An 11,605-nucleotide genomic window follows, 5' to 3' on the forward strand; every position below is an offset into this window, starting at 1 on the left:
ACCTTGACCTGGAGGTTTGTGCACATTACCGGGTTCATCAGATTTTCTTCTGTAAGTTCCAAACCGTTTTAATCTGTTTCATGCATTCTGCCGTCCTCTGGAACGCTTAGTTTGAGATCACTACACATGTGCCGGATTTTTACCTTTGACCCTTACCTCTGACCTTGAAAATTGACCTGATGTCAAAAATTTAAGATGCTTTGGAATCGTCTTGTAGAGACCTTTCGTTTGGTACCGTTTTCGTTTTCGTAGCTCCAATATTTACGGAGTTAGACTGGGGGGGGGGGGGTAAATATTGTCCCCCCAGGCTGCGGTGGTTGGGATTACCCCCAAGCCCGGCCGGGTTAACCCATGCACCGACGGGGGGGGGGGGGCAGTTCAAGTGCGCACGTGCAAAAATGGTCCCAACTGACTTTTGTACGGCACCCTTCTGACCGGCCCCGAACCATGTCAGTTGGGGAAACTACGAGGCGCCGAACTAAGATTGGATCAGCCAATCAACGGCTGGAGTGGGCGGGGCGATGACCATATATGGTCATAAAATCAGACAAATTCATCTTTTCCATGCATCCTAGCATTCAAATGAAAAAATAAGGCATAAGAATACCTATTTTTAAACCACACAAGACCTACACTCACTCGGTGCGCAATTAACTGGCGGCTCTAAATCGCAGAGTTACAATACAAGGTCAAACAGTGATTAGCAAATATGGCGGATTGAAACAGACGCGCCAAAAAATTAAACGGTACCGTTGTTTGAAAATGTCATTATTTTTATCATTTTGTTTTTGGTTTTTCTAATTGTGGTTAAGTTATTATTTTAAAATTAAATATCTTTGTTTATTGTAATTAAATTAAAGCTTTTAATAATTTTCTTTCAAAACACCGATCCATTTATTGGATGGCCAGCTGATTGTGACGCCCAGAACCTGCATAAAAACCGTTTTCCTATCGCCATTTTCGAGTGAATTCGCCGAATTTTATCAAATCACGCTAATTCCTAGTGGAAAATGGAAGCCTTTTCTCTCCGATAAGTGGACGCGATACCGCAAGTACCGGCACGTTATACCGTTTATCACACGTAGTAGCGAAGGCTGCATTTATGCCCATATATGGTCACCAAAAGTCCATTTATTGACCGATCAATTTTTGGATCTTCGCCTCGTAGTTTCCCCAACTGATGCACCAAATTTCAGCGCCATCGGTTCAGCCGTTCTCGAGATCTGGAATCGACCCCTGCACATGTGCACGTGCAGCAGCACCCCAACTGCGGCACATGGGTATGTACTGCCTACTGCCTAGTGGGTGCCTACCTACATGCCAACTTTCAGCGCAATCGGCCCAGTAGTTACCAAGATATTACAACTAGAGGTGGCAAAATGTGGACCCGAGGACCCGGTCCAAAGAACCAGTTTGGACCCATATGGGTCCAGACCGGTTCCTGGAAATTTTCTGACGGGTACAACCGGATCCTACCATAAACTATACATCTTGCACACTACACATTATTGCAAAATATGAAGTAAATGAAGTGAATGTTTCTTTGCACACAGTAGCTCATGCCATGAGTATTCCCAGTGGGAAATAGGCTGTTTTACATGATGCAACTAATGATACCTACAAGTAGTTTGTATTAATTGACTTTAGGGGAACGGGTCCAACTGGTTCCGAGTCCAACTAAGACCGGGTCCGACTGGTTCCAGAAATGTCCAGCCGGGTCTGGTTCGAGTCTGGTTCTCAAAATTTTCATCTTTTGCCACCTCTGATTACAACTATTACAAAAGTGACACCTCTTCGTTTTGCACGTGGCACGTGCATAAGAGGTCACCCACATGCATCCGGAATAGTCCAATACTTGGTAGAATGAATGAAGCTACCCTACAAAAATTACTGCATGTAAATCGATCAAGTGGTTGCTGAGATATAAGCCTCGCAAAAGCGCCCGCACGGTCGGCCGGCCGCTCATACTCAGAAATTTCCGATACAGCCTACAGGAAATAGTTCACTTTTAAAATTAACATTTAGCTATCGAATGCGTTTTCCGCGGCACTGTAGCTCTATCGGTTCCCGAGTTAGCCGTTGGCAGTTTCAAAAATGTTGAAATAGCCAACATTTTACCTCTGGTGACCTCTGGTGACCTGACCTTTGACCTGACTCAAAACATGACCGAAGTGTTTTCCTTATTTTGGACGTTCTTTCGATTGCCACTTACAGCGCGTCGCTACGTGCCCCAGGAGCCGAGTTAGAATAGGGGTGTTCAGACACCCCCGTCCCAGCGCGGAAGTCTCGGAGCACCGGCCCGGCGCGGGCTAAAAAAGCCAATTACCGTAGATCCATCGGGTTCATGAGTTATTCATGGGCATAGATCACCAGACGCTCTGGCCCCGCCCGCTATTTTTAGCGCACGCAGACAGCCCAGGAATCTTAAACTGGGTCGTTAAATTTCATAGCTTCCAAGAAAAGCCACTGCCCTGACCGGACGCAAGTTAACAGTTATGAACTACTTAGGATCGCACCGTTAGTGGGGGTGACGTCACAATAGTGACGTGACACCTGCGCCTGACGTGTGCGCGCGGGCGCCCGCTCGGCGCATGCGGGGGTTTGGGTAGTTTTGTCAATTTCAGAAAATGTATCTCTAATGTCCGTCCAATGTCCAATGCTTTTGTAGAATCGGTCCGTAAAAAATTCCTAGACAGCCATTTATCCAAACAGATCCGAAAACCACTCGATAGTTTACACGTGAAACTGCTATTTAAATTTTAACTTGCGTTCACCAGCCAAAAGGTGTTTATTATATCAAGAACTATTCTTATTTAAGTATTTACATATAAGTTTACTACAGGGTGTCCGGAAAGTCCTGGCGCTTCTTTTGGACGCCGTGTAACGCGCGCTGTGATTATTGGACATTCAGTCAATCATCACAGACATGACCCCTCGTTGATTGCTCAGCCAGGGGTCGTGTAAATATGACCTTGAAATCGTTTTCAGTGATGGGTAGATGGGCGAAGATGCGCCTTGTCGCTGAATGCCTGCGCGCGGCGGCCGGGTGCGACTTGAACGAGGCGCGAGTTGCAGCGCGATGCGGCGTTTTTCGATGAATGGTTTAGCAGGTAAAGGTTTATTTCGACTCGGGAATTCCTTAAAAAATATCCTCAGACCGTTTCGAACGCGATATGGGAACGGAGCAGCATTTCAGCGCGGCAATCGAAGAAAGTGCGGGGGTCTGATGGACAAAAATGTCCCATCATCTTCGTCAATGTCGAATAAATGAATAACAGGCTGGCCCACGAGGGGTTCCTGGACAGCCACATCAACCCGAGGGTCAAGACGACATGCCCTAAGGGTCACTTCGCATTTCAACAGCACAGAGCACCCTCCAACAACGCCGCCGCCATTCAAGCTAAACTGACAGAGGAGCTTGCCGGGCCAGATCACCGTGGCGAAATGAGATTAGGCCGCCTTATTCTCCTAACCTGACCCGCTCGACTAAGGCGTGCTACGCGTTTTGTAGAACAGGATCTAGGCCATTTCTCACCCCAACCTGGAGTCGCTGAAGACTCGCATCATGACAGCATGGGAGGACCTGGAAATGCCCCGCATCGTCAAAACCCGCAGACGCTTCCTCCCCTACGTCGAGGCCGTCGTCGGCGCCGACGGTGGTTACATTGAATGAGCACGTAGCGGAAGCATGTGGCTTGGTGTCCCTGGTCATTGTTTTGATCCATTGATTAGTATCTATGAACCAATGGCATTTGTTTTAGAAAATGTTGAAAAGCGCCAGAACTATCCGGCCACCCTGTATATTTCGCGCCGGCAGGGGTCGAAAAAGGTGTGCAGTGATTTTTTTTGCTATTATATTAAAAAATTATATGGTTTGATTTTTGGGGGGTCAAAATAAAAAAATATTAAAAAAACGAGATAGCAAGCTCATAGCCCTTTACACCTTTAATGTTTATACATTTTTTTTGTATCTCTGAAGCTGTAGGCCCGACAGCTCTTCTCGCGAAACCTTTTTTTGGGTCGATAATGACAGAAATGACGTCACTCCGACGTCATTAGCGGCCAGTCTATCATAGCCTTTGGAAAAAAAATATTTGATCACAATGTGTAAAAGCTATTCACGGGAGGGCACTGAAAGTTTTGTGACATCGCCGCAGCGATTCTGGAGACATATCGAAAAACTAAAGCAGGGCAAAAAAATGCCCCCACCGCGGAAGGTTAAATTATCCCGTTATTGGGCTATCTCGCTATCTGTCTCGCTATCTATCTATTGGAATATCTATCTCGAGTTTTCAAAGAATTTCATGCACTCGGCCAAGGCCTCGTGCATGAAATCCTTTGAAAACTCTCGCTAGAAATATTTCGTCGCGGTAGAATCCTAGATATTATTTCCTGTATATGTTTCTTAATATCGTTCGTTATTTGCTTAAAAAAGGCCGAAATATGCATAAATAAAATACAGTAACATTAACTACACGTTAAATACGGAAATACTGGAAGTTCTAATTACATTACAGTTCAGCAAAGCTTACAAATTTTCTTAAAAACAGAAGCCCTCGATGAAATCAAGCTATCCAGGAAAACCATCCAAGAAAACGTCTCGCGCAAAGTTTCTTGGATGGCTGGATGCATTGCAAGACTGCATCAAACATACAAGAAAACCAGATGCTCTGAGCAATCATCAACCTTTTTCCAGGAGACCACTTAAACCTGCTGCGGACCATTAACACACGCAGTAGAAGGGGGGGGGGGGGGATTTCGCCCACCCCTCCTGCTTTTCGCCAATAACTCGCCCGCAAACATATTATTAAGGTGAAATTTTGACTTCCTGTCGAGAATCGAATTGCGGATCTTCTCGTGCAAGAAATAAGAACATCGGCTCACAACTTTTCTAGTAATAGCGGTGGAACCCGCGCCCCGCTGGGCTATTCAGCCATACGCGCCCTGCTGGGGGGTGGGGGGGGGGGGGCAGACTCTGCCCCCTGTCTAACTTCCGAACCGATGGTCGTAGAAAGACGGGAAAAGGGCAATCGAAAGCTATCAACAAGGCGGATCTAAAGAGCCCATTTTTTATGCTTAAGTAGGTCAGAGGTCAGGTCAAGCTCAGGTCAAGGGTGCAAAATGCAAGTTTCTACATTATCGTCCTTGCACCGTAGTTGCCGAAGAATGGACTGAGACTGTTCGCACAAAACGTGTTCTTAGGCTACCAAGACAATATTCGTTGCATACAATATCATTCGAAGGTCAAGGTCAAGGTCAGGTCAGGTCAGGTCAGGCCAGGTCAGGTCAGGTCAACAAAAACAAAATATAGAAAAGGGCATGTGCGAGTGCGACACATGTTTTGTGGGTCATTTTATTCATACAATTCAAGAGGCACACTCAATAAGTGATATTGACCACCTCTGGATGAATTTCAGGTCGTGGTCAGGTCAAGGTCAGGTTAAGTGAGGTCAAATTTTGAAGCTGGGGCATTCCACGATAGATCGTACCAGGCCCGTCACCCTCATCTCTCAGATTTTAATGAAAATCGGTCCTAGGGGTAATCATAGGCCCCAATGACGCCTGGCAAAATATCAGACTTCTCAGATCAAAACTTTTTGAGTTATATTGCATTACATTTTTTTAACTTCGGTATGTAACGGTGAGTTTGATGGCCTATAACTCAAGAACGGGTTAAGCAACCAACAAAAAGTAAATAACACTAAGCTTGCAATAAATCAAAAATTAATATTACTATTTAAAAATTCCAAAGAAAAAATTTCATTGTTGAGCAGAAACCTTAATCTTTTTTCATTTGCCTCTAATGACTTTTGGGACCAAAATTTTTCACATTTTTATTTAAAAAAAATAAACTTCATGTCATTGCAAATCGACATGCAAAAAATTCGAAAGGTGTTCTTTCTATAAGTTCCTCATTTTCCCGCAAACAAAATGGGTTTCGGAGGGGTTGATACGACCCCAGCACGCCGTTTCGCTTCTAATAGAGCTAGAGCCTCGCGGAAAAAACGAGCGTGTGTGCCGTTACAAGTCGCAGCGATTGGTACCCGATTTTAAGGTCTTAGGTTAACCGGTAGCGTCTGAGGTCAGGTCACGTGACTGAAGTTCCGGGTTCGGCTTTTAGTAAATAACTTCGCAAAAAATGGCCTCAGAGCCGCGATTTTGGCATCATTGTGTTCACCTAGCTCAGGTGCATCGAATGGTATACTTTTTGCTAGGGTGAGGTCAACTTAAGTAGTTGACCTCGGGTCAAGGTCAGGTCAGAGCCCCTCAGGTCACGAAGCTGGGCAAAGGGTATCATATGGCATATCATTCGATTCGGAAGGTCTTCCCGAGTCCATTGGTGGCTTTCCCGACTCTCTAGCTCCATTTGAGCGGGAGTTATTGACGAAAAACTCGTACGACCCTAGTGACGTCATAAATGACGTCACGCAAGGTTAACAATGCAAAAGTAAAGCATCGGACTTTGCAAGGAGTGCATGATACCATGTACGTGGGATAGTTTTAGATCATTCTCGGCGCCAAAATAACAGTTTTTTATATTTCCCCATTGATTTATAACAGTGATGTCACGTGACCGACCTGACCTCATGTAACCTTGAAAAATTCCCAGATATACAAGTTGTGAGACCTCTGGAGGACACCATGTATGCGTCCTGTAACTTTCATCTCGGACAGCTATGGTCATTGGCGTCCAAAACAATGTCCGAACCAAACAGCCTTTTTCACCCTCGCGCTTATAGGAAAGAGGGTTGGGTGAACCCTCTTTTCACTTTTTTCAGATGACTCAGACTTAAATTGAAATTTCAGTAACCCGTGATGTCACTAGGCAGCTTTACCACGCCATTTGTAAGCTCCCCTCCCGAAATCGCTATTCGAAACCGTTATCGTGACGTAAAATAAATACATTTATAGAAAGAACACCTTCCTAATTTTTTGCATACTTCTTAACAATGAGCCAAATATTTTTTAAAGAAATAAAAATTCAAAAAAATTTGGTCCCAAAGTCCAAAAAATACAAATGAAAGAAAACTCGATATGTCATATATCAAAAATAGCGTATTTTTCGAAATTTCAAAAATACATATTAATCTCTGTTTCATTGCAAGTTCAATGCTATATAACATTTGGCATTTGAATAATCCGTCTTAGAGTTACAGCCCGCCAAACTTATCGCTGCAAAGCAAGATCCAAAAAATGTTATACACCATAACTCAAGAAATACTTATCTGATAAGCCTGAAATTGTTACAGGTGGATTCAGAGCCCCTGATTACCCCTGAGACCAATTCTCGGCAAATTCCGAGAGATGAGGGTGTCAAATTGGAAAAAAGTGGTACGATCTATCGTGGAATGCCCCAGCTGGTTGTTAAGGCCTAAAAAGGTGTCTATCTGATGTAGTTTTTCACGGCGAATCGAATGGTGCTGTTTTGTTTCCGTGCGAGGTCTAGAACTTCCCAAAAAATCATTTAAAAAAAAAATTGTGTGTCGGGACGTCTTGAAATTTTGAAATTTTTGAACCGATTCTTCTGAAAATTGGTATGTAGGTGCACATACACCACTTCTCTGGCATGTATTCCGGTTTTATGATACACCTTAAATTTTGGATTTTATAATTATCATCCAAAAAAAGTCAGTTTTTTAAGAAAAAAATTGGGCCAAAATCCAAAATTGGCAAAAAACGATATAACCATTTGATAGACAAAAGAGAATCACGTACATATAAGCTTTTTGTTATGTCTTAATTCCTTTAAAAATGAAGATGTTAGCGGCGTTTGAATTTTTGCCGTTTTTGAGGCGAAAATGACGAACATGACGTCACTAAAACGTCATTTTCTCAAAAAATGTCCGACGGATTTCGCTCAAATTTTTAGGGAACGTGTCCAATTGATGTATGATAGGTACTAAAAGTTTGACGTCGCTGGCGTAACGCGTTTATAAGTTATTGGCGAAAAACGGGGGGGGTGGTAGTCGGCAGATTCTGTCCCCTCCCCCCCCCCCCAGCGGGGCGCGGGTTAAGTCAAACATCCTGCCGCCGGCGACGGCCGTTACGCGCCGCCTGAATTGTAGACTGTGCTGGGGCGAGACAGTTGCGTCTTTACATCACGCTCCTTGCCGCTGATTACATTCGATTCGCGTCAAATATTTTGAGAAGACTAAAAACCGTACAAGCAATCTTATGGTTAATTAAATAATTTTGAAAATCGGCTGGTAAAAACTTGATTTATGAGCGTGTAAGCACAAATTTGTGAGTGCCGCGTTTCCCGCGTCGGCCGATCTCGCTTCAGCCGGCGACATCCTACTCTTAGCAGGCTTCAACTGCCATATTTATTGTTGAATTAACTAGAAACCCACCATGTATACTCACAACTGTATATTCTTTCGCAAAGTGAAAGAAAAATAAAATCGACCCGTAGCTTTTTAAGCTACCGGCGTGTAAACGCAAAAACGTCGCTCATATTGCAGATTTGACCACATTTGACCTCATTTGACCTTGAAGATATTGACCTAGGGTCATAAAAATTCACACACAACAGAGTTCCCGAGCGCCCCCACCTACCCTCCAACTTTCGTCTTTCTAGCTCCACACTGAAAACAAATGAACACAGTGGTCAGTGAGGGCATGTTCTGTACTGGTAACACATCAGTCATGTGTTAATCGCACCCAAAACACAATAAAGCTGAGTACTTTCACGCCTGGCGGGACCTTCGACACGTTTGCTAACACATAGAACAGAATAATGACACAATTTTCTCGTGCCAAGCACGCTGGACGAATGTAATGCATCAGTGTATCGAAATCCTGTGTTGTCGGATATGGTAGACGTGTACTACACAAATAGTTACACCGTGCCATCCACCAGTGAGCGACCTCGGAACCTTAACTTCAGATGGGGATAGTAGAGAGGGTTTTTCGAGCACCGACTTTTATGCTGGGCTTTTGTAAAAATTTGCATAAGTGTTTTGAGAAAGGTCAAAATGCACAATACAGCCGAGGGAGTCGATACATGATAAATTGTCTGGAGCAATATGCGCTGATTACATTAAGTGCAAGCTGACGCATAGCTAATTAACGTCTGCTTGGAGGAAGAAACTCCTCGGTCTATATAGGATATATTTGAAAAATCGGTGGTTGAAAAAGTTATCCCGGCTGTCTGGAACGCCTGGACAACTGCATTATGCAGTAGTCCACGAATTGGGGCATCGTCTGTTGGTGCTCTGAAATCTGAATGACTTGTCTGCGTGACGTGTTCACCTTTCGGCCTTGAAGCGGAACCATTCCGGTCCAGCGACCGACTGGGCGCAATGCCAGGTCATGTATTTGTCGGCCGGCCGGGTGCTCAGCCCTGACCGCGCCCTGACCATATGGGTCGGCCGGCCGGGTGCTCGGCCCTGACCGCACCCGAGCGCCCGATTCCACTCGGGGCCGGCTTTGGCAGTCAGCCTGTCCAGCCAGAGCCAAAGCCCCTTCAACTGCGCCCCGGCAACAAACTACATAGTCACCACGTGTTTCCTTCTTCCACTTGCGATTTGTGTTAAATTTAGCAACACATTCACACTGTATTAAACATTGAGTAACACATTTATCTTGTATTCTGCAAATGTATTCACACAAGCCTTAAAAATGCCCCCCCCCCCCCCACCGCCTGGAAGGTTAAAAACTTATCTTTTGTGAGCGATTACCGTATTTCAATGTTTTGCATCAAAATCGACCGACATGACGTCACTCCGACGTCATTGCCGGCCGACCTACGCTAGGTAGAAAGCTGAAATTTGAACACAATGTGTCAAATTGATGCCGCTGAACGTACTGCAAGTTTTGTGTTGATACGTCAAGCAGTTTAGAAGATATTGCAAAAAAAAAACGGGAGAGAGCTTTGTGGAGCCCCCCCCCCCCCACCGTCATGCGCGGGAATAACATCCCATTGAATCAAAAGTGTAATTGACTTTTTCACTCATTTTCCCAGCGCACCTTTGATAAGTTGTCCCCTACTACAAGATTTGGTGCTATGAGTTGACGGCTGCTTACCAATCGTTACTGTTGCTTTGTTGACAATAACTTATCATCACACCGGCAGATGGCAAAGTCACGTGCTCAACTTCAACAAGACGGCCATCAGCCATCCAGTGACCAACTTTGAGTTCTTTTACGAGCCTTTCTTCGTGTCACGGAACGACGTTCCCGAGTACGACGAACGGTTCGTCGGCTACGGTTTTACCAGAAACACACAGGTGGGTCGACTAGGACTCGAGTGGGAGAGCATCGTCAGGGCAGGGCAGTGGTTTGGGACAGTGAGCATACCACCCTCTAGTGCAGGTGAACATACCTCCGTCATCGACTTCAGCCTTTGTGAGGAATAAGGACGCCGACCGCGTCTCCGGACCGGAGGTGAGGTATGCATCACCCTGAAAACACCGCTGACCGCTCCCCATCATTTTAATCGGTTTGGTGGTTTATCTTAATGTGTTTATTTACTACAATCTTCAGCAATAGCAATAACTCCATGATTCTTCGTATATTTGTTTGCTTCTTTTTTACAGACCTACGAGACGCTCTGCGCCGGCTACAAGTTTGTCGTCCTCGCCCCGCTGTTTTCTGTTCACTGGGGTCTTCAGGTGCGAAAAACTCGTCCCGGTTGGCGCGAACAACAAAACAACAACAACCGCAAACTGTTCAACGCCTTCAAGAAGGACGTGTTCGCTCGGTACGGCGCTGATCCGCTCGGTATGGTGAATAAGAATCTTGGTAGGAGTGAGAAGAGTGCTAAGAAGAGAACGATACGCGTGGCTCGCGGGGCGGGCCCGGTGAAGGGCCGGGAGGGGAATGGAGCAGGGGTCAGCCGCGGCACTGGGGCTAATGGTCGAGTGAGGTGATGGGGCGGCGAGTGGAGGGACAAGGGATAGTGTATATCAGGTCTGGTAGTGTTTTCAGTCTGATGTAGATGTGACATGCAGTTGCTCATGGCCCTTTTGATGGCGGCGGCTGGGTGTGATCATTGATCATTGATGCGATGTTTGTGGCTAGGCTAGAACAGTTGTTAAAACCTGCGGTCCCATGCTGGCCGGCTGTCTCAGCAAAGGAAATAAATCACAACTAGCTTTGTGAGACCCTCACATGCATTTTATTGATTTGTTTGTGAATTGGTCACACAAATCACTAATGTGTGATAGGGGAGAGCGGGGAGAGTTGTATCATGTCCAAGTTGTATCAGGGCGAATTGTGCCAAACTTATCCAATTGATGGCGCTCGTGACACGACCAGCCGACGAGGTGGCTGGGTGGACGCGTCTCGAGGTGAGAGCCGATTTTATGTTTTTTTAATGTCATTCTAAAAAATAGGTTGCAAGAAAATGTGTGTTTTGGACATTTAGATGTGCACGAATTTGAAAGATCTCCGTAGCGGTGGTGAGGGTAGGTTCTAAGGCTGCGTGAGTGAAAATGGATTTCTCCAGCTGTCCGCTGTTTTTGAGCATGAGGATGTTTTTTTTCCAAGATGGCGGCGAGGTACATGTTGTATCAGAGCCGGGTCCGGGTGGGGTATGTTGTAACATGCATGTATGTATGGGTATGTTGCTTTTGATCGCGAAAGCTAAGCCCTGGCTCGCGTT

General features: G+C 45.4%; 1 protein-coding gene across 1 annotated transcript in view; it reads left to right on the plus strand.

Annotated features, from left to right (window-relative positions):
* LOC122388348 (beta-1,4-glucuronyltransferase 1-like) overlaps positions 1–11,167 on the plus strand; it is a 36,033-nt gene extending 24,866 nt beyond the window's left edge. The window contains exons 2-3 of the mRNA XM_043379378.1: positions 10,076–10,229; positions 10,539–11,167. Of these exons, the coding sequence (XP_043235313.1) occupies positions 10,076–10,229; positions 10,539–10,871 (487 nt within the window). The 3' untranslated portion in view covers positions 10,872–11,167. The remainder of the gene's footprint in view (positions 1–10,075; positions 10,230–10,538) is intronic.
* Positions 11,168–11,605: the final 438 nt, after the last annotated feature.

Source organism: Amphibalanus amphitrite, unplaced genomic scaffold (genome assembly GCF_019059575.1).
Source record: "Amphibalanus amphitrite isolate SeventyFive unplaced genomic scaffold, NRLGWU_Aamphi_draft 000319F_arrow, whole genome shotgun sequence".
Lineage (NCBI taxonomy): Eukaryota > Metazoa > Arthropoda > Thecostraca > Balanomorpha > Balanidae > Amphibalanus > Amphibalanus amphitrite.